A 23,735-nucleotide genomic window follows, 5' to 3' on the forward strand; every position below is an offset into this window, starting at 1 on the left:
ACATGGAGAAATCTGAACCCTCATACATAGGTGGTATGAATATAAAATGGTGCAGCCACTCTGGAAGACAGTCTGGGAGTTCCTCAAAAATTAAACATAGAATTACCATATGATCCATCAATTCCTCTTCTAGGTATATGCCCAAGAAAAATGAGAACACATATTGGAATAAAACACGTACATGAATTTTATAGTAATGTTATCTCTAGTAGCCAAAAGGTGGAAACAATCCAAATGTCTATGAACAGATGAATAGGTAAACACATGCTATTTCCATCCAATGGAATATTATTTGGCCATAATAAATATTGATACACGGTCCAACATGGATATATCTTGAAAAAATTATGCTAAGTGACTGAAGTCAATACCAAAGACCATATATTTAATTATTCCATTCATAGGAAAGACCGGATTAGGGAAAACTATAGAGACAGAAAGTAGATTAGTGGATGTCTAGGGCTGGGATTGGAGGAGGAAGATGAGAAGATTGGGAGTGATAGCTAAAGGGCAAAGGAGTTTCTTTTTGAGGTGATGAAAATGTTCAAAAATTGACTGTGGTGATGATTTCACATTTCTACATATATACTGAAAACCATTAAAACGTACACTTTAACAAGGTGCACTGTATAGTATGTCAATTACATTGCAATAAAGCTGTTCAAACAAAGAAAGATATACCTTAAGAGTTTTGCAATTCAGGCTCTTAGGCATATGTTTCCAGGTTAATCAACACATCCATCACCTCACAATGTTATCATGTCTGTGTGTGTGTGCATGTGTGTGTTTGTGTGTGGTAAGAGTGTTTAAGATCCACTCTTAATAAATTGCAATTACACAATACAGTATATATATAACAAATCATCATGTTGTAATTTTTAAATCAATTTTATTAGTCAATTATACCTCAGTGAAGCTGGAGGGGGAATAATTTCCAAGTGCACCTCAAATTTACACAATGATTTATTGTTTATCTTATATCCATGAAAAAAGAATTCAATTATCTTAGGGATACGATAGTGGTTTACATTTCTAGGCACACAGGCAAAAACTGATATAAAATAAATTTCCTTTCAGTGTAAAACGTACAATTGAGCTTGCAGTTGGTCTGAGAAGAGTCACTGCGCCCACTTAGGTCTGTGGGGTTCAAATTTCCCAGCAGAGTCAAGTGCCCCGAGATTCTTTATCTTCAGAACCAAATGAATGGGGTGCGGCAGGGATGGGTGGAAGGCTGAACGCTGGATTAAAGATCAAAAAGGAACCAGACTATCACAGATGATGAAGGCTCATTTAAGTGTCTGCATTTCTAAATAAGGGTCAGGGTTCTATGAGTGGCGTCGCAGCCTTACCCCAAGCCCTGGACCCCTAGAGGACACACCCTCTTTTCCAGTCTGTCCTGGCCCGGGCACTCAGACAAGAGTCTGTACTTACTCCTTCTTGAAACTGAATGAGGAATTCCCGATGCACACGTGTTACCACGCGTTCTTAAAGAGGTGGAGGAGAACAACAGTGGCAGCCGCAGGCCTGGAAAAAGTTCTGTTTAAATACAAATATCTAGGCGGGGACAGGTTCCGCCAGGATCGCGGAAGCTGGTTTGGCTGAACCCCGCGTCCTCCTCAACTGCTGTCACTCAGGGTTGAGGGAGCACCGCTTTGAAAACTGTCCAATCAGGGGCGCCGCTGGGGCAGGTGGGTGGGGCGAAGAACTACGCCTGCGTGGACGGCCCGTTTTCCTCCGGGCTCGCTCTGGTTCGTGTGTTGTGTGCCGTTAACGGTCCCTGGTGGCTCTACCTCAGCGTTTGTCACGCTGTGATCTGCACTGGCCGTGGGCGACATAGGAGGGACTCAGGGGGACCCGGGAGACCTAGAAATGGTGAGTGTGCGGCCCCGGGTGAGCAGACGGGGAGGAGCGCTGGTTGGAAGTGGCCGTGGCGGGACCGGCCTCCCCGCGGTCGCCTCCGAGTCTGCGGGCCCGAGTCCGCGGGGGCGCCGCTCGGACCTCAGTCCCCTCCGGCCGCAGCGTGGGGGCCGGGCCGGCAGCCGGGACCCCGGGCGTCCTGTGGTCACTGCGCGCGGCGACTGCGGCCCCGGAGCCTCTCTGGGCAGCGCTGCGCCCGCAGCCCCGCGTGTCCCCAGATGGTGCGGTGACCGCGGGGAGGGTCATCGGGGACAGTCGTGACTCGGTCTCCGGGGCTCCTGCGTGGGAGGAGCTGTGGGCTGTGGGGTCCCCAGTCCCTCCTTTCTCCTCAGGGGGACTCGTGTTCTCCTGAGTTTTCCGCATGTTTGGGAAGCAGGGTCTCACATCCACCACCCTGTTCCCCCAGCCTAGTCCTTCCAGGGCTGGCAGTAAGTTCCTGAATTTCCAGATCCCTCCCCGCATTCCCAAACACCCACTCCCCCTCTCTGATTCACGGCATCATCGTCATTTCATTTCACAGTATCATTGGGTCAGACCCAATATTGTAATTGTTTATTCCTTTTCCACCGAGCCCTGCATGGCTTTTATTAAAGATTAATTTTGTGTCTGTGGCTATTTTACATGAGAGGAAAGCCGAGAATAACCACCTGGAATACAGTGTATGAAATCCTTGTGCCGCTCCCGTCAGGATCTTTCCAGAGTGTTCTGTCCTGGTAGCACTGCCCCTCCCTGGGTAGACCACCCTGAAAAGATGTATTCATTTACTTACGTCTCCATTTTTCAATGGGAATTAAAATGTATTTAATTAATAGAACTTGGAAGACATTATAAAATATTTCCAAGGAGGAAAGAGTGGTAAATGTTAGAAAAAATGAAATATTCCAGTATTACTTTCCATTTAAGAATTTTTCTCTTACATTTTTCTTCCCGAGTATGTGTAGTAAGTTCCTGAGGACTCTTCTCTGCTTTTGAGTGGTTTCATGTGAAAGTCGAGGGGTTAGATTTGCAGATGAGAAGAGTTCAAGTATGATTAATTATTTAGAAAACAAACTTGCCCTGGAAATAATAATTCACTCTCATCTTTTTTTCTGAAAGTGATAGATATTTGGGGTTTTCTGGTTGAGCTAGTAAAAGTGACTTATAATTTTCTTCTCTCCTTAACAGATAAACACTGTGTTTGAGTGATTTTGCTGGATTGTTTAAACACTGGGTTTGTGTATCTAAAATATCACTGGTGTTCCAGAGCACCTCCAGTGGGAAGCAGAGCCTGAGGTCACTGTCTCCAAGCTAAGGCCCCCTTGGGCCTGCAAAGGGAAGGACTTGAAGGCCCAGTTGTTCTTCCTGGGGAGCCTCCCCCTGCAGGTGTCCTACTGCTCACACCCCCCGTGGAAGGAGCCTCTATACTGAGAGGAGCTGCAGAGCCCTGGAAAGCTGGGGGTGCACGTGCTCATGGGGGTGGGGAGTGATGCCCTCTCTGAGGCTGTAAGTGTGGTTCCTTAGACCTAGACGTTTTAAACGTTGTATTTGAGTGTTGTAACCATGATATGGGTGCACTGAGAGCGTAATTTGTGCACATTGAGAAAGTCTGTGAAGATCAGGAGTTCTGCCCTGTGGATGGAGGGTTTATGAATCTGGGGGTTCATTTGGGTCAGAACCTTAAACTGAATCAGGCTGAGCGTGTCCTCACTTGTGAGAAGGGAAGCCTGGGGGAGGCCGTGCTTCCATGCTCACAGGTGAGGGGAGGGTGTGAGGAGCTCCCAGAGTTCATTCCTGTGGCTGCTCAGGTGTCCCCTCCCTCCTTCCCAGGGACTGACCCACTCTAGGGGTTCTGTCTCAACTGGGAGAGTCTAGACCCCAAGTTTGGGAATATGGTTACTTTCTGAACGTGGATTTTCCTTCTGAACTGTAGACAAGCAGGCTCCTTCTATGAACTGATTGGAATATTCGTGTTTCTGTCCTTGGATTCCTTTATCAATGGAAGATTGTAGCTCTTGGATTCTAGTTTCCATTAGCACTTGGGGTTTTAAAATGTAAGTTAGTTGACAGATACCATGTGAGTCATGCAGGAAAATTGTGGAACCAACAGAATTTTTGTTCTATTAGGCAAGACAGCCTCAAGATATGAAATCGATATATTTAAGTTTTCAGGTGCATTTTCCAATTTTTGGTTAGTTTTTGTATCTCCATGTCCCTAGAGAACTTTTACATTGAAAAAGCTATACTATTCTTAAGGCAAATAAATTCCTATTTTAATTACTGTGAGGAAAAAACATTTGAATTTTTATTTTAATTTATATGAAGAAAACACTGCAAAGCTTATGTAAAAGTCTTTCAAATTCATATTCAATCGAATAATTTTTTTATAATTTCTAACACTTTCTAACACTTACATTTAAAGTCTTAATTGCAAACCCCTAATGTATTATAATATGCTATCTTTCCTGAAAATATCTCTGATGTTTACTATAATGGAGGGATAAACTGGGGTGCCCCTTTCCTTTTAGATAGAAAGAGATTTGTCAGTTTTCATTTTTTAAGGTTTAGAATTTTATTTCCATTATTCTTTAAAGGATCAAATCTTGGAGTGGTTTCCTATGTACGAAAGTTAAAATTTAAATTAATTAATAAAGCAAAAGTTAGTTAATAGTAATGATTAATCATAGGAAAATATGTTATATAAAAATTTCTTTTTATTTAAAGTAAATAATGCTTTGGAAGGATTAAAATATTCCGTTCAGAGGAAACTAACTTAAGGAGACTCCCTGCCTGCACGTCCTGCCCCACTCCTCTGCTCTCACTCCAGCCCCCCTCAAATGACCAGTTTTGATCACTGCTTCATCATCCTGTTAGTGCTTCTTTATGTAAAAACAAGCCAGTGCAAATGCCTATTTTTCTTATTCTGTTTGTCCTTGTACTGAGTGGCCAGGGTCCACCTATTTGGTGTTTGGCTTCTGAACACTTAAGCCTCACCCCTCCCTTTCCCCTAGGCCTTCTTGTCTGGACGGGCTGATGAGAAAGCCTGGAGGCTCCTGCACTGTGAGCTGCTGCTTGCTGGGCAGCTCCTCCTGTGAGCTGTGCTGCCCTGTGTGCACTGTTGACACACCAAGCCTGGGTTGTATGTACAGAGGACTCTGAGTTGGCAGTTCCCTTAATTCCTTGTCCTTTGGGAGCAGGAGTATGAGAATGGCCCTCATTACAAGTGGTCCTGGGTCAGCATCTGGGCTAGAATCTGTCTGTATTTAGAGTGAAGATGTGACTGAGGCTGGGATTACCCAGACATTAGGGGGAATAGTGGAGGAGGTACAAGGATGATTCTACCCTGGGAATGAGGTGAGCCTATCACATGGTCACTCCTTAAAGAGCAGTTATTTCAGAGAGAAAGAGAAGAGACAGGGAAAGGCAGCCAGTAGATGACAAGCTTACAGAGTGCTCACCAGGACCCCTAAGTAACTCTGTTGATGCTGCCCCTGCATCTATTGCTGCAGAGATCCTGACCCTCTGGGTTGTAGTGGACAACACCCACAGATTGCATTTTGCACAGCAAAGGGATTAGTTCAAACCCAACTTAAGCCTTTGTTCCTTAAAGTCTGTAAAGCAACCGCTTGTCATGGAGGTGGCCTCTAACCCTGATGACAGTGATTTGAGGATCTCAGGAGGAGGACCTGAAGTTGTCCATAGGCTTCTGATGCAAGAACCTGCCCTAGTCCCACACTATATGCCATTAGAGCTGCTATTATCACCAGGTACTGAGAGCTCTTGAAAATAGAGGCTCTCACAAACACTGAGCATGTGATCCTCTTCTAAGCTGCATATTTTGCCTTTGGCCCTGGAAACAGCCCTCCACCAGCCCCCACGGCTAGTGACACCTATTTGTAATGATGGGACCAAACCTTGGCCCCCTGGCTTATGCCACCTGCAGGAGGGACGACATTTCTTACTTCAGTCCCTTGAAAGATGCTAGGGTATAGGAGGAGGTCACCCCTTTCCCAGACACCTTGGCTCTCTGGGTAGTTCCTTGGGGTTAACTGAATGCACAGCACTGGGGAGTGCTTAGACTTCAAGGACAACAAGACACAGTCATACATGATGGAGCTCAGTGGAGAGTTGCTGCTCTTCATCCCTCCATTGGGACATCCCTGATGAAGAACTAAACCAAGGGTCACCACAGCTAACCAAACATCAGTCAGTCATTTTATTACTGGCCCATAGTTGGCTCCATCTGCATATTTTCAGACTCTTGGGCTACTTTCCAAAAGTTACCCCTTTGTGGTAAAAGAACTCTGGGAATCTCTTGACTCAGGGATACCCAAAATATAAATTTAGGTAACGTTTGTCTGTACATTCCTAAGTCCACAATAAAAGGACTCACCAAGGCACAACTTATCCATGTTGGAATTCCAGACACTACTGATAGTAACCATGGCACTTCTCAGAATATACAGTGCCTCACTTTCCAACAAGGCATTCAGTGGAAGTTTCACGTTTTTTACAGGTCTCAGGCTCATAGAGCACCGTACTGGCTTATTGAAATACAGATGGTCTCTGACTTATGATGGTTCTACTTATGACTTTTCAACTTTACGATGGTATAAAAGTGATATGCATTCAGTAGAAACCATACTTTGAGTTTGGATCCTTTCCTGGGCCAGTGATGAGCAGTACGATACTCTCTCATGATGCTGGGCGGAAGCAGTGAGCCGCAGCTCCCAGTCAGTCACGTGATCCTCTTACACCATTCTGTTCTCCTTTTTCAGTACAGTATTCAGTAAATTACCTGATCCATTTAACACTTCATTATAAAATAGGCTTTGTGTTAGATGAGTTTGTTCAATTGAAGGCTAATGTAAGTGTTCTGAACATGTTTAAGGTAGACGAGCTAAGCTATGATTTTTGCCACGTTAGGTGTATTAAATCCATCTTCAGCTTATGATATTTTCAACTTATTTTGGGTTTCTCAGGACATAAGCCCATCATAAGTCAAGTAAGATCTCTTAAGTTCAAATCAGTTGAATGAAACATGGCCTGTTTCAGTCATCAGTCAGTCATCAGGGTTGAACTGTAATGAGTTTGTCTTCATCTTTTTTTTTAAGACTTCAGTTATTTTAGAGCAGTTTAAGGTTAACAGAAAAATTGATCAGAAAGTACTGGGAGTTCCCACATAATCCCTCTGCATCCACACAGTTCGCACCATTTTCTACATCTTGTGTGATGGTGCTACATTTCTTACAAATGATGATCCAATATTGATGCAATAAAGTGCACAGTGTACATTAGCATTGACTCTGTGTTACACAATGTATGGGCTTTGGCAAATGTATAATAACATGGATCCACCATTTCTGTATCATATAATGTAATTTCATTTCCCTGAATTTTCTCTGTGTTCCATCTAGTGATTCATCCCTCCCTCCAAACCCCAAGTCCTTCAAAACCAAAGCTCCTTTTACTGGCTTTTGCTTTTGTCTTTTCCAGAATGTCGTATACTTGTGATCACACAGTATGTAGCCTTGTGAGATTGGCTTCTTTCACTTTGCCATTTACTTTTTAGGTTCCTCCATGTGTTTTCATGGCTTGACTCCTCATTTCTTTTTATCAATGAATAGTATTTCATTATATGGATATGCCACCAATAATGTGTTCGAGTCTTGAAGGACATCTTGCTTAACTCTACCTCTTGCCAATTATGAATCAAGTGCCAAGAAATGTTCCTGTACAGGTTTTCTGTGAACATAAGGTTTCAACTCAATTGGAAAAATATCAAGGAGTGTGATTGCTGGCTCTTAGTATACATAGTGAGACTGTATTTTGTTTTGAAAAGTTAAGTCCCTGTCTTCCATTGTAGGGGTAACCAATTCCATTCCCACCAGCAATGAATGAGAATTACCTGTAGCTTCACATGTTCACCAATATTTGGTGTTCTGAGTGTTTTGAGTTTTACCCATTTAATAAGTATTTAATGATACCTCATTATTGTTTTATTTGCAAATTTCCAATGACATTTGATATGGAGTGTGTTTTCATATTGCCTAATTCCCAGCTGTCTATCTTCTTTGGTGAACTGTTTGTTGAAATCTTTTGCCAATTTTTAATTGGGTTGTTTTTCTTCTGACTGTTGAGACTTAAGAGTTCTTTGGATATTTTGGATACCAGTCATTTATCAGATACATGTTTTGCAAAGATTTTCTCCTACTCCGTGACTTGTCTTTTCATTGTCTTAACACTATCTTTGGCAAAGCAGTTTTTTATTTGAATGAAGTGAAATTATCATTTTTTTCTCTTAGGGACTTTACGTCCCTATCTAAAAATTCATCACTAAACCGAGGGTCATCTAGATTTTCTCCTATTTTATCTTGTAGGAATTTATTCCTTTTGCCTTTCACATTTAGATCTATGATGTGTTTTGAGTTAATTTTTGTGAAATATGTAAGACCTGTGTCTGCATTCATTTTTTGTGTGTGTGTTCATATGTGGATATCCATTATTTCCAACACTGTTTGTTTAAAAGACTTTCTTTTTCATTTGAATTGCCTTTCCTCCTTTGCAAAGATCAACTGAGTGTATTTGTGTAGGTCTGTAGGAAAGTAGTTGACTTCTGTACCCTTCAACTTTGCTATACTTTCTTATTAATTCCAGGAGTTACTTCTGCTGTTGTGAATTATTTCAGGTGTCTCACAGAGACGATCATTTCATAGGGAACAAACCTTATGAATTTAGCTACAGGTTTTGTGAGGCTGTTCTTTCTCAAGAAGTGGAAGTTCCCCTCTATTACCAGTTTATTATCATAAATGGATGTTGGATTTTTTCAAATCCTCTTATATATTCAATTCCCCCTCCTTTCATTTCTGATATTAGTGATTTTGGTCTTTCCTCTGTTCTTAGTTATCTTAACTAGATGTTTATCAATTTTATTAGTTTTATCAAAGAACCAGCTTTTTAAAAAATTTTTCTCCATTAGTTTCCCACAATTATATTAATTTCTTTTCTAATTTTTATTATTTCTTTTGTTGTTCTTACTTTGGGTTTAATTTGCTCTTCTTTGTACTGTTTTCTAAGGTAGATGCTTACCTTATTGATTATAGATCTTTCTTTTCTTCCAGTGTATTTGTTCAATGGCATAAATTTTCCCATAAGTACTGCTTTTGCTGCACACCTCGTTCTTTGATATATTGGTTTTTAAAATTCATTTAGTTCAAAATTTCTTTTGAGATTTCTTTGATCCTATGTATTATTTAAAAGTGTGTTGAATCTCCACATATTTAGGCCTTTTCCAACTATCTTGCTGTTATTGATTTCTAGATTAATGTCTGTGTGGTCTAAGAGGATATTTTGTATGATTTCTCTTCTTTCAAATTTGTTAAGGTGTGTTTTATGTCCCAGAATGTGTTTTGTCTTGTTGAATGTTCCATGTGAAATTGAGAAGAACATGTATTCTGCTATTATTGCATGAAGTAGTCCATAGATTACAATGAAATCCATTGCTTCTTTAGTGCTGTTCAGTTCAACTTTCTTTTCTGATTTTTTGCCTACCAAAATTTATAGTTCATGGTAAGGGGATGTTGACATCTATAGCTCTAGTAATGGATTCATTGATTTCTCCTTGCATTCTATCAGCTCTTGCCTTATATATTTTGCCGCTCTGTTGTTATGCACACACAAATGAAGGATGGCAATGCATTCTTGGAGAATGGACCCCTTTATCATTATGTAATGCCTCTCTTTATCTCTGAGTTTTCCTTGGTTTGAAATCTACATTGCCTATAATTCATATACTTATGGCAGCTTTCTTTTGATTAGTGTTGGTATGGTATGATTTTCTCATCCCTTCACCTTTTATCTGTGGCTTTATGTTTAAAGTGGCTTTTTAATCGACAACAAATAATTAAATGTGATTTTAAAAATCTGATATTACTGTACCTCTCAGTTGTATTGAGGCCATTGATGATTAAAGTGGTTATTGATACAGCTGGATTAATATTTACCAAACCTTTTACAGTTTATGATTTTTACCCTTGTTGTTTGTTTCTCTTTATCTTCCATGTTTTTCTGGCTTTAACTGAGTATTTTATCTGACTTTTTTTCTCCTCTCTTAGCACATCAATTACACACTTTTTATGACACTCTTTGAGTGGTTACCTTTGAGTTTTCAATCCACGTTTACAACTAACCCACCTCCTCTGTCAAGTAACGCTCTACTGCTTCACTGTGTGCAGGTACCTCAACACACTATTCCTAATTTTTCCCCTTCCCTGTCCCTTGTCACATTGTTGTCATTTATTTTACTTGTCTATAAACTTATCATTACCAAATACATCATTGCTAATATTACTTTCAACAAATTATAATCTGTGATATTAACTATGATAAGAAATAAAGATATTTACACTTATTTATTCCATTTCTAATATTCCTCTTTATTATTTACGTTCTTTCTGAATTTTACAATGTTTTATTCCAAGTAGGTGTACTAATGACAAATTCCTTCAGTTTTTGTCTCAGAAACTCCTTATTTCTCCTTTATTTTTGAAATATGGATACCGACTCAAGACAAGGTTGAGACAAGGGAAGCCATACTGTAGAAGAGAAAAACCCTATTGTAACTTTGAATGACCTCTGACATACTAACCAGCTGGATATGCACCCTCCAGAAGATCTAATTGCTCCGTAGATTTTACGACCCCTGCTTGTGCATGTACCTCCCAGCTGCAGTAAGGTGATAACTTTGTTCTTTTGAGTTCCTTAGGAATGTGATGACCCCCAAACAGAGAGTCTATCCTGATAGCCATCATCAGTGAAAACTGAAAGATCTAGTGTGGCAACTCCCAGTCTGTTAACACCAGAAGGTCAACATTCCTAACCTCCTCCCCTATAACCCATCGGCCTATATAACTGCTGTAAGATTTTGTGCCCCCTTAAGGTGGTTCTTTGAGACGTTAGTTGGCCATCTTCCCCCTTGCTAGCAAGCTGTAATAAACTGCCCCTTCTTTTCCACCATCTTGCCTCTTGGGGATTGGCTTTTGTCTCATGGTGAGCAGGTTGTGCCCTTTGTGGGGTAACAGTATAATTTGACACAGAATTCTAGGAGAGTGTTTTTTTTTTTCAATTTCTAAACACTAAATATTTCCCTCCACTCCGTTCTTGATTACAGGGTTTCTGGAAAGAAGTCCGATTTAATTGGAATCTTTGTTTTTCTATACCTAAGGTGTGTTTTCCCCTCTGGCTTCTTTCAATATATTTCTGTTTGTCTTTGATTTTTGTCCAGTGTAAATATGATATACTTAGGTGTGCACTTTTGGTGTTTTCATATTTAGTGTTCTCTGAGCTTCATGGATCTACAATTTTGCCATTTATGATTAATTTTAGGAAATCAGTGGTTATTATTTATTTTTTCTGTCTCTGTTTTCCTTTATGTATTTCCATAATGTGTATTTTAAACCTCTGTTGAAAAAGGTTGTCCTAACAGGTTCATTGATACTGGGTTCTGTCTCTTCTGTTTTTTTTTGGTCTTTGCATTAGACTCCAGTGAAATAGATTTTTTTGAGTACTGGTCTTGTTAAGAACAGAATATTAGGGGCTTATTTCAAAATGCCATCTTTCTTTTCTCTTTCCCAAATTTGGAGACACTCATTTGTCCTATGACTTCAGTGCTCTCATGGATCTAAGAGTTGTTCATTTCACATTTGTTTATTTTCCTCTTATGCCATTGAGAAGGATAGCTTCTAGGTTTCCTAAATGCCAGACAAGAAGTAGTCAGAGCATCATCTACAGTGGCTGTTTGTGCAACACTTTGTCCTGAAATTGGAGAATGGAGATTTTATGTTCTTTTGAAGGGAAGCACTGTTGAATCCGTTACATATTTTATAATCATGGGCAAATTCACCTTCAAACTATTTTGGACTTCGGTGAACTGCCTTGAAATCTACAGCTCTTAATCTGCCCCTCAGGGGCAACAAGGCCCAGGATACTGTTTGGGTTTGACCAAAAAGAGCTCTGCTGGCACATTATCATCTCACTGTGTGTTCTGAAATTGGTTTGAAGCAGCTGTGAGGCACATGAGTGTAGAGATTTTATGTTGTACATTGTCATGCCTTCTTTCTCATGTCTGAACTCTAAGTTTGAAGTAACTTTTGAGCTCCATCAAGTTGGACAGAGAAAGAAAGGAAGAAATGAGTCTGTGATAAATATTACACAAATTAAAAGCAACGCTTCCCCCAGAAGAATATTTACATTCTGCCAGCTGCATCTCATTACTTGTAATGGCCTGGAGTACTTTAGGACAATGTGGCCAGCTGGCTTTGTTAAAAGTTTGATTTTTAGGGCCGGCCCCGTGGCTTAGTGGTTAAGTGAGCGCTCTCCACTGCTGGCGACCCGAGTTCGGATCCCGGGCTCGCACCGACGCGCTGCTTCTCCGGCCATGCTGAGGCCGCGTCCCACATACAGCAACTAGAAGGATGTGCAGCTATGACACACAACTATCTACTGGGGCTTTGGGGGGAAAAAATAAATAAATAAAATCTTTAAAAAAAAAAAAAGTTTGATTTTTAGAGGCCTCCTGGACTCTCATGCTTGGTGATGGGATGAGACAAAATAGCTTTCAGTTCTTCACTATGTTTTTATCCATTTGAAACCTCATGCAGATTTGACCCTCTGCCTCATGGAGTACTGTAACTGGTGAGTAATAAGGAAGAAGATGAAAGAATTCTTCTCACAAGGAATCATCAGTCTTAAAATGATATTAGTTTCATTTGTATAGCATTTCTGGCATTTCCCAGCGTGCTCTGGACCCTGCCATTAGAGAGAAATAAGATGTAATGTGATCATAGTAAAAGTGTGTAAATAATTTCTCTGTATTCATGATGCTGTTAAATTGATGAGGAAGTGTGTACAGAGAGTGAGTTTCTGATGATCGAGTCATAGAGTGAATGTTTTGAGGAGACAGAATCATACATAACGTTCCTGCAAAGGGTGTGTGGAGGTCTAGAACAGTCAGTCTCATGCACCTTACTATACACATATTTGGATGTTTCAGGTCTCAGTGGCCATTGAGGATGTGTCTGTGACCTTCACCCTGGAGGAGTGGGCTTTATTGGATCCTTCACAGAAGAAACTCTACAGAGATGTGATGTCGGAAACCTTCAGGAATCTGGCCTCCATTGGTAAGGATGAGGACGTTTCTTGATTTAGTTAATTAGAGAACAAATGCTTCCTGCCCATCGATGTTGCTCCAATATTTGGAATGTAGAAAGGGGATATGTTGACAAATAAACAAGGCATGGTCACAGCTCATCATGGACCTAGAATTGAATAATTTTTTAATAATTTCTAACACTTTGGAATCATTTTTCTTGGTCTGCGTTTTAGGAAAGAAATGGAAAGATCATGACATTGAAGATCATTACATAAACCAGGGGAGAAGACAAAGGTGAGTCACACTCACAATATAAAGCAGTGTCTCATGTGAGAATCCTGGTATGTTATAAAGTTTTTAAAGAAGAAAACAAAACAAATAATCCCTGCTTCAAATTTAGTTATTCTTAGAAAATTTTCACTAAAAAATCCTTTCTGAAATGTGACAGAGTTGTTTAGTGTTTGCAAAAGAGTTTACTTGGAAACAGTGTTAATAACCCCATGTGAATTTCACTGTTTAAATAGTAGCAAGGTGAAGTCCTCTTGCAGTGCATTCAGTATATTGAATTTCAAACAATTCAGATAAGGCAAAAAAACCTACACTATTTCTATAAATCATAGTATAATAAATATAAAATCATTAATAATGTGATTGTTTTTTCACAGAAGTCATATGGTAGAGAGAGTGTTTAAAAGTAAAGAAGGTAATCAATGTGGAGAAAACTTCAGCCATATTCCAAATCTCAATCTGAACAAGAAAACTCCTGGAGTGAAACCACGTGACTGCAGTGCATGTGGAAAAGTCTTCATGCATCATTCATCCCTTAAGAGGCACATGAGATGTCACGCTGAAAACAAACCATCTGAATATCAAAAATATGGACAGAAGCCTTATAAATGTAAGGAATGTGGGAAAGCCTTTGTTTATTTCCACGTTTTAGAAAAACATGAAAGAAATCACAATGGAGAGAGAAACTATAAGTGTAAGGAATGTGGGAAAACATTTATGTGGCTCAAAACCCTACGAAGACACATGAGAATGCACACTGGAGATGCTCCTTATAAATGCAAAGAATGTGAGAAAGGCTTCAATTGTTCTAGTTCACTTCAAGTACATGAAAGAACTCACACTGGAGAGAAACCCTATGAATGTGCAAAATGTACTAAAACATTCAGTTGTCCCAGTTCTCTTCAAAGACATGAAAAAACTCATACTGGAAAGAAACCCTATGAATGTAAGGAATGTGGGAAAGCCTACAGATATTATACTTCCTTACAAACACATGAAAGGACTCACACAGGAGAGAAACCCTACAAATGTAAGCAATGTGGTAAAGCGTTCATTTCTCATCTAGGCTTCCAAATACATGAAAGAAATCATAATGGAGAGAAACAGTATGAATGCAAAAAATGCAGTAAAGCATTCAGTTGTCCCAGTTCTCTTCAAAAACATGAAAAAAATCACACTGGAGAAAAACCCTATGAATGTAGAAAATGCAGTAAGGCATTCAGTTTTCCCAGTTCCCTTCAAGTACATGAAAGAACTCATACTGGAGAGAAACCTTACAAATGTAAGGAATGTGGGAAAGCCTTTACTGCTCTCTCAAGCCTTCGAGCACACATGATCTCTCACACTGGAGATGGACCTTATAAATGTAAGGAATGTGAGAAAGCATTCATTTCTCCCAGTGCATTTCAAATACACCAAAGGATTCACACTGGAGAGAAACCCTATGAATGTAAACAGTGTGGTAAAGCCTTTAGTTATATCACTTCCTTCCAAATACACAAAAGAACTCACACAGGAGAGAAACCCTATGAATGTAAAGAATGTGGGAAAGCCTTTAGTGTTGCAACTTCACTTAGAATACATGAAAAAACTCACAGTATAGAGAAACCTTATCACTGTAAACAATGTGGAAAAGCCTTTAGATATCATCACAATTTTCAAAGACATGAAAGGAGTCACATAGGAGAGAAACTCTATGAATGTAAGCAGTGTAGTAAAACTTTCAGTTATTACAATTCCTTCCAAATACGTAAAAGAAGTCACACCGGAGAGGAACCATGTGAATGTGAAACATGTACTACAGCATTCACTTGTCCTAGTTCTCTTCAAAAACATGAAAGAAGTCATACTCGAGAGAAAACTCATGAATGTAAGGAATGTGGGAAAACCTTCATTTGTCACACAAACTTTCAAAGACACGTGAGAGTGCACACTGGAGAGAAACCATATAAATGTGTGGAATGTGGGAAAGCTTTCTGTGATTCCAGTTCTTTCCGAAGGCATGAAAGGACTCACTGGATAAAACCTCTTGAAGGTAAACAGTGTGGGAAGGGCTTCAATTGGCCCGCTTCCTAAAATGTGAAAACTCCCACCAAAAAGAAATATAAATAACATGAGAAAGCTTGATAGGAATTAATACATCTGTAATGTTCCAGAAAACTTTTCAATATGAAAGAGTTGTTATCAAAATTGTAAATATATTGTGTTTACTAAGCCGCTTTCCTAAGGTACATTATTGGACTGTGGATTTCTACTAATTACTTTTAGAAGTGAATATGAGGTGAGATAATTCTATAAGGCATCTTGCTACACTAATACGTAAGATTAATAGATAGTTTTCCTTAAATCTGTTAATATTTTCTCTTTACTTCTTGAAGCCTCTTAGATCCAAGCATGAATTGACGTGTATTTCTCATGTGCAATTAGGTTTTTTTTTTTTTATAATGTTTTATTTTTTTCTGTGTTAAGGGGCCATTGAAAAATGACAGTTTGGTATTTATTGGAATTTTCCTCGTGGCCTTCTGTGGCAGTTCCAGGATATCCCAATTCAATTATATACACTGTGCTTTTTTTTTTTTTTTTAACTGAAAAAGCTCCTTTTTTGTGGTGTTGGGTATAGAAGCTGCTTGTCCATTTTTCATACTATTAAACACTTGGAATAAATTTTATGTATGGCAAGATTATCAAAGAGTATAGTTTCATGAGAATTATTATTTTCAAATTTAGGCCTTTGCCCATTGTCCTTCTGACTGGTATTTGGTGAATAGACTTTGATTAATAAAAGAGGCCTATGATAGAACAAAAAGCTAGAGTTGGGGGGCCGTCCCGGTGGCCTACTGGTTAAATTTGCGTGCTCTGCTTTGGTGGCCCAGGGTTCACGAGTTCAGATCCTGGGCGCAGACCTACCCATCAATTATCAACCCATGCTTTGGTGATGTCCCATATAAAGTAGAGGAAGATGGGCACAGATGTTAGCCCAGGGCCAATCTTCCTCAGCAAAAAGAGGAGGATTGGCAACAGATGTTAGCTCAGGGCTAATCTTCCTCACACGCACAAAAAAAGCTAGAGTTGGAGATATCCTTCCTGTAAGTAAATGTTGGGAACTAGATTTTCCAGAATCCATCCCCTTTATACTTCCCAGCTAGAATTCACCGGTAGCCTCACTTGTATGAGATTTGGAAGGCAGAAGAGAAGAAAACAGTCACATTTAGGAGCCAACATACAAAGAGAGAGGCAGATACATAGGAGCTTCCAGGACACCATGTAGCCAGTTTCTTGGATTCTTTGCCCTTCCAGTCAAGAGTATCCTCAAAACCACCACCAACTCTTTGATTTCCATTTTATTTGAGGTGTAGGTTTCCACTGATATCTTCACAAGTTCCACCTCAAAAATCCATCAGAGTTTGGATTTTTCTGTAAGGCCTTTTGTGTCCACCAAGAAACTAATTCAAACTTGCATGACTGGGAATATTCTTTGATTCCCATTTTTTCTAGATTATATCCATTTAAGGTCTAGCGTATATAGGGAAACACCTTCTGCTGTTAATGCTGCTAGCCAGGATGTTTTCCTGATTCACCATGTCATCCACAGTGGTGCATTAAAAAAAATGACATGGGAGTTTGTTTCTCTGCTGCATTCTGCAGTGGCTACCTTGACCTGCTTCTTCCATGTGACAATATGCACCTTCCATGGTACTGGCCTGGTGGCATAGTGGTTAAGTTCACGTACTCCACTTCAGTGGCCTGGGGTTCATGGGTTTGGATCCCGGGCACAGACCTACACACTGCTCCTCAAGTCATGCTGTGGCAGCATCCCATATACAAAATAGAGGAAGATGGGCACAGATGTTAATTCAGGGACAACCTTCCTCAAGCAAAAAGAGGAAGATTGGCAACAGATGTTAGCTCATGGCCAATCTTCCTCACACAAAAAAAGAGAATAAGCACCTTCCTCCTATCAGGAAGACTGTTAACTGTTAGTTGTAGATGAAAATGATTCTTCAAAATGTTTTTAATTATGTTTGATTGTATGTATTTAAAAGTACATGCATTTTTTTGTGAAACTAGCGTTTCTATAGTTGTTTCATAGAGATAATTTATCAACTGTCTTCTAAGCCCTCATATGCTAACAAATATTATTGTTTATTTCCTCAGGATATATTAAAATATCTTATAATTGTGGATTTTCAGATAAACTTTACAGTTTTCTTTAATCATTTTACATTATGAGTTAGTATTATCATGTGCATACAAGTTCAGGTATTTTTTCGTCAGGAAAATTATATTTTTTATTCTTTTAGTGCAGTTATAATTTTTGTCATGAAACTATTCTCATTTATTCTCAATACCAAAAACTTAAATCATAGTTTTCTCAGTGTCCTTTGCCAGTGACCCACAGGATCACTCCTGTTGTCAAAGAGAGGGGTGTAGGGCCGGCCCTGTGGCTTGGTGGTTAAGTGCGCGCGCTGCAATGCTGGCGGCCCGGGTTCGGATCCCGGGTGCGCATCGAGGCGCCACTTCTCCGTCCATCCTGAGGCCGAGTCCCACATGCCGCAACTAGAAGGATGTGCAGCTATGACATACAACTATCTGCTGGGGCTTTGGGGGGAAAAAATAAAATAAATAAAATCTTTAAAAAAAAAAAAAAAAAAGAGAGGGGTGTAATGAGTTCTAATAAGAATGACCACAGACCATAAAGGACTGTGAGGTATAACAGTAACAGAGTGCTTAAAGGATTTTGGCTTGTGTTAGAAGATTTGATTGCTATTCAAGGAAGCAAGACATTTTTCTGTTTTGAATGCTATGAGGAGGTAAACTTTATTCTATCATTGGTATCATAATCATTTTTTTCTAGAAGGCAATAACAATTTAATGGAGCTAAACTTAATTTCTAAGAAGCTCCAGTTATATTAGTAAGAAGAGGGGAATATTGGTCATTTTTATGATTTAGGATTTTATCTTTTTCCATTTTTAGAGATAGAGTTACAAAGTTCCCTTATAAATGTGTTGGCCCATTATGGTTAACATTTACCTTTGATGAATGATGTGTGACATTTTTCTCTTCTGCAGGGTAAGACTTGGCCTTGCGGTGAATACACGCCAGCTCCCAGTCCTCTGTAATGGATTTTGCCTTTCCTACTTATTATCAAATCACTGATATATTTCCTAAGGTGTGTTAGACACTGTTTACCATAAAGTACCTTAGTTAAGTTATATAAATTTACTTAGTATACTATGTAATATTTTTCGTATCTCCTTTATGATTCACCTGAGGCCTTTGAGTTTAGGTAAATTGTGAGATAATACAAACCTAGCAAGGGAGAGAGACAGGACCACTATGTCAATCAAGACTTTCTCGGAGACTAGGCTCTTGGTGCTAATGTTTCAGCATCTCTCACATACCATGCACTATAGAGGCAACATACCCAATTTTACACAAATAAGGCATAATAGGATTTGAATATAGTGACATGAAACAAACCAGTTCTTACAATCATGGTGCTTATATGTTTGTGGGAAAAAAGATGGTTAGCAAATGGTAAAGCTTTGGTTTGTAAGCTGGAAATAGGGCTTTGAAGAAAGGTGAAAAAACAATATGAGCTAATAGGAATGCTGAGGTGTGTGTATATCTTTTCTTTGAGGGTAGGAGTGAGTGAGGATGTCATTATTATCGTTATCTGGACTTGAGACTTCCTATTGATTTAGGCCACAGATAATTATGATGTCTTTTTGTGTTTAATATTATAGGAGAGAATTTTCATTTACCTTTAAATGTTTAAAATGTTTGGTTTTTTCATTTTGCTGCTTTACAGACTGAGTGTGCAACATATACCACTAAACCATGGAGTTCCTCCCGTTTAGAGAAACAGTTACCTTCATCTGCACTGTTCTAGCTCATCCTGAGTGTGTTCCATGAATAGAGTGATATCTATGCAAGTTTACTGTAATCTCCCAGTGGAAACCCCAGAAAGAGCTATGAATGTTTAGAGGCAGTCATCCCAGGAATAATTGAAGTGAGCTGCAGAGGACAGGGTATCATTTTGAGTAATATCCTAATTGAGTATAAAAAGCAAAATGGGAAGTTTTCAACATCTTTTCTTGTAAGAAAAGATGAGTGGCAAGAGTGGCTGGAAGACTTTTGTTTCCGTGATTCACAAAGCCCCATCGTCCATATTGCTGTTCACACGTCTCTCTTCCATATGCTTAGATTTCCAGCACATGTTCTGGAAAAGTGGGAAACAATATTAACAACTTGGAGGTTTAAAAGAGCAAAGGAAGTTCAATCTTTTCCATTTTTTTAGTGTTAACTTATGTATTGGAGGTTTTGTTCACATGGGCACCACAAGAGTGTTCTTTTGATATGATGATATAGTTTCCATCTCTTCATGGAGGTAATTCTATACTTTTGTGAAAACTCACGAGTACAGTAAAAATATTTTATATATATTTATATATGTTATATATGTGCCTGTGAGTAATAATTAGAAAACACATAACACAATTGTTTTCATACGCTAGGAGAATGTTAAGCTCTCCTGAACCTTGATTTTTATGTGTTCAACTCTTCTTTCCACCAGTGAGGGATCCTTCTTAGGAAGAATTGGAGGACTGAGGAAGAAGGACTCAGTCCTCCACAGTCCTTTATTGCAACCCTGTCTTAGTTAAACAAGTCATGCTCTAGAGTTGAACCTGCCATCATCTCATACACATACTATGAGCTTGGTGAGAAGCTCCCCAAATCTGTCTATGAGTTTGTCAGGTTCCTTGGATATACTGTGGTTTTAAAACATAAAAGTGTATCCCAAGCGGGATCTGCCTGGGGACATTCTCATTCATGTGCGTCAGCATCATTTCTTCTCATTGCCAACCATAGACCATTTCCAGCTGTTCATTTCCCACCTCAAGCCTACTCTGTGCCTGCTTACTTGGAAACATCTTTAGAAATCCATGCATGTCCCACTCTGCAAAATTTCTCTGAGGCAGCAGGAGGGGGCTGTGAGCTGAGAGGGAGACAGAAGTGGTAGAAACCATGTTACGGGCATGTTCTGTCAGCCACAGCAACCACAAACATCCCATATTTATCAGATCTGCTTGCTTATTCACACAACACTCAAAATTGACTTACATTGAATTGGGGAACAAAAGGATCTAGAATTTTTTGAAATAGCACTCCATTAATGTCCCCCTCCCCACACTCCTTTATCACAGAGGCTGTAGAAGCCTCCTGTTATTCATCCAGGAGTCTCTAAACCTCCCATGGTGGACATAAATTACCCAAGAATTCTTGTACCAGAAACTTTTCTTCAGCAGATACTGGCACAATTAGAGAAGCCCCTGCTGGTAACTGACAGTGTTTATGTAAATGGAGACCTTCCCAGGGGCTGAATTGATCCTCCACAGCCAGCTTCCCATTTTGCCTTGGGTTATGAATGCAGGACCCCCCAGGCTTCCTAACCAGAGGCCTCCTCATTGAAGTGATATGGGTATTTACAGCATAGAGCCAGCCAAAAATGGTGTTTCTGGAATATCCCATGGATACTAGGTAGTGTATTTCCCTCTTCTCTGATGTAATCCATTGTGGAAGAGGCCATTTCCTTTTTAGACACATTGGCCACTTGGAGAGTCACCTAGGAGCACATGGGTGAACATGTTCATATACTTTATTGATAGCGTGCACCACCACATCTGATGGAGTCCACTGCAGAGATGCTGCCTTCTGTCCCTAGATCCAACAGGCCATCACTGGTCAAAGAATGGACCCAAGCTCAGATCGATTAGTCAAACTGGTCATGCTAGCCATAGAAAATTTCTTGGCCAAGAATCAATCACATCTGCACATTTTTACAGATCCTTTGGCCATTGACAATGATCTAGCTGTGTGGTCCTACAAATAGTAACAACTCCTTATCCAAAGTTGCCCACTATGGCATAAAGAACTCTGGAAATATCTTGCCTCAGAATTACCCAACTACAAATCTAGTCACTCCTTACTCTGCACTTATTAATTTCAGTCTGCAGAGGCTGATTTCATTGCTCAGGGTGATAAACTGACGCAAGTTTCTGAGACATATATGGACACCTCACACCTGATGGTATTGACCTTGTTGCAATGCTCTCACTTAATATGAAACTGCTTATAGGCCTCTACCCTAAGAGTCTAGGCAAAATTCAAGTGATTTCCCTCCTTGGCCCTGGTTAACTTATTGACTGACCAATGAACCTGATGTGAAAAAACAAGTCACTAGTAATATAATTAATGGACATACTGTCTTGACATGAGTGCAGCCATGTTTGGCCGCTCCATTGACCTACAGCCACCAGCACACAAAGAAATATAAAAGCTGCTTTCTGCGTGGTGGGAACTGGCCCTTCTCCCACGGAGATAGTTGCAATGTGTAAAAATTTCAAGGCCCTTTGGGCGCCGCAGCCTGGGACAGACTGGCCATTTGTGCCAGGCTGGGATGATAACCAGAGAAAACAGTGCATGTACACAACTGCTGGGCTGGAATGATAGCCAGGAGGCTCAGTGCACGTATGCCACTGATAACCGTTTGTGCATGGGAACACTGGATGCTTGCTCTGAAAAAAACTCTGTGACTGTTTACTCTGAAAATTATTGATGCTATAAAAAACTGCTGAAGACTGAGGCCTGGTGAGAGTTCCGCCTGTGGAAGGGATGCCTTGCCCAGGACCTGTGATTCCTGCCCAGCCATGTCGATTGAAAGGACTCTCCTGGCAGTGGGGCGTGGATGTTGTGAGTCATTGATTTGTTGTGAAGTAATTGATTTGTTGTGAATAATTGATTTGATGTGTTCTCTTTTCAGTCAACCTGGTGTTTCTCTTTCCGGTTGATTTGTGTCATTTCCCTTCAGTCAATGTGGATGTTTTCCCTTTCCACTTGATCTGATGTTTTTCCCTCTCATATGATCTAATCTAACCTGCTGCTATCTCAGTTGATGTGGATGTTTTCCCTTTCCAGTCGAGCTGATATTTTTCCTTCTTGATATTTGACCTATTCAGATCTGTTTGCGGACTATCATCTTTACTATCCTCTATATAATAAAATATACCTTCAGTCCATTTGTTTGAAGTGGAAAGTTTCTTTTACGTCTCCGATCGAATCCCCGAACCTTTCATAACACGTACCTTCCAGGCCAAGGAAGGGGTCCCTACTGCTGATGGCAAATTGACTTTATAGGGCCCCTCACCCCCTCTGCTGGGTTACTTGCTATGTTCAGACCATGATATAAAAATATAGACAAATTACTCATCCTGTTACATGACCCTGCTGAAGCCAAAATACAAGGACTCACCAAGACACTCTAGAAATTATTATCAATGAAATTCTGAAAATACAAAACACTGGGCTCTTGAATAAGTTGTTCAATGAATGTTGTACCTGTTTTACCACCTCAGGCTACCACTCTGATAGGATGGCCTTATGGCTGACTTAGACAAAATTTTCTTCTAAATACGTCTCCCTGCTGTTTAGGTCATTAGATTCAATCCCCAGTCTTTAGGGCTTATTACTTTGTTCTCATCATTAGGCTTACTGGCACCTTATAAATAGAGGGCTTTCTGTAATATACATTTCTGTCAAATGGGTCTTTGGTTTATTGCAGTAGTGCACACTACTCACCACTGTTATATCCCACTGCTGAATCTTCCTCCTAACATCACCTGTAGTCTGTGTACACTGCATGTCAATACTTCCTTTTGGGCACCTTCCTGCAAAAACGCCTCCGGCCCATCAAATACAAGTCTGCTGTTTTCCTATCATATACAATCACATGCTCATTGTCATGGGAGTCGCTGGTCCTGACGTGGGCACACATGATGTCATTCAAGAAACATATCAGTAATGCCAATCAAGAAATGTCCAAAACACTCAAAATAAATGTAGCAGACAGTTAATGTTTAAGATGTTTTCCATGAAGGAAAACTCCCTGGCAGCCATGGTAGCTGATGACTACTTGAGTTTGGACTATTTATTAACCAGCCGGGGAGAGTTCTGTTCCTCTGAAAGGGCTGCTTGTTTTATGTGGGTAGGCTACTTTTCAAGGTGCCGCCAAGAGCACAACAAATGACACAACAAGTTGGAATAGACAATATTATTTAAATATTTGAACAGAGTTCTGAAACCATACTGACATATTCCTGGATTGCTTCAACACTTTTGGATGACTACAGTAAAAATTTTTTTGACGTTTTATCATCTTAACTATAACATGTTGCTTGTGGTTTTCACGTGGCTTTTTAATTAATATTCAAATCAAGTTTATTTAAATAAGTAGTGGCATCATTCAGTCAACCAACCTCAAGAATGAACCCTAATAAAAGACACTGACCTCATCTTTGATATTTGAGTCTCAATCAGCTTTAGATACCTGCTCACCCTGTCTGA

General features: G+C 39.8%; 2 protein-coding genes across 4 annotated transcripts in view; one reads left to right on the plus strand and one right to left on the minus strand.

Moving 5' to 3' along the window:
• The window catches only part of LOC147912101 (uncharacterized), a 149,967-nt gene that overhangs the window by 78,010 nt on the left and 48,222 nt on the right, over positions 1-23,735 (minus strand). The gene's annotated exons all lie outside the window — the stretch shown is intronic.
• On the plus strand, positions 1,726-22,411 carry LOC106803902 (uncharacterized). Of its 2 annotated transcripts, XM_087425977.1 has the most exons (5): positions 1,726-1,872; positions 12,944-13,070; positions 13,276-13,336; positions 13,708-15,365; positions 18,401-22,411. In XM_087425977.1, exons 1-5 carry the CDS (start codon positions 1,870-1,872, stop codon positions 18,403-18,405), a joined length of 1,854 nt encoding a protein of 617 aa, XP_087282103.1. In that variant the 5' UTR covers positions 1,726-1,869; the 3' UTR covers positions 18,406-22,411. The 2 variants fall into 2 exon arrangements, with proteins under 2 accessions (XP_087282103.1, XP_087282102.1); XM_087425976.1 differs by having other exon boundaries at positions 13,708-22,411.

Source organism: Ceratotherium simum, chromosome 39 (genome assembly GCF_057802395.1).
Source record: "Ceratotherium simum simum isolate JZ-2026a chromosome 39, ASM5780239v1, whole genome shotgun sequence".
In the NCBI taxonomy this organism is placed as follows: Eukaryota; Metazoa; Chordata; class Mammalia; order Perissodactyla; family Rhinocerotidae; genus Ceratotherium; species Ceratotherium simum.

Excerpts from the sequence above, each read along its gene's own strand:
- LOC106803902 (XM_087425976.1), top strand. Across the intron at positions 13,071-13,275 it reads CAGGAATCTGGCCTCCATTG|GAAAGAAATGGAAAGATCAT; the intron begins GTAAGGATGAGG and ends TCTGCGTTTTAG. Across the intron at positions 13,337-13,707 it reads AACCAGGGGAGAAGACAAAG|AAGTCATATGGTAGAGAGAG; the intron begins GTGAGTCACACT and ends GTTTTTTCACAG.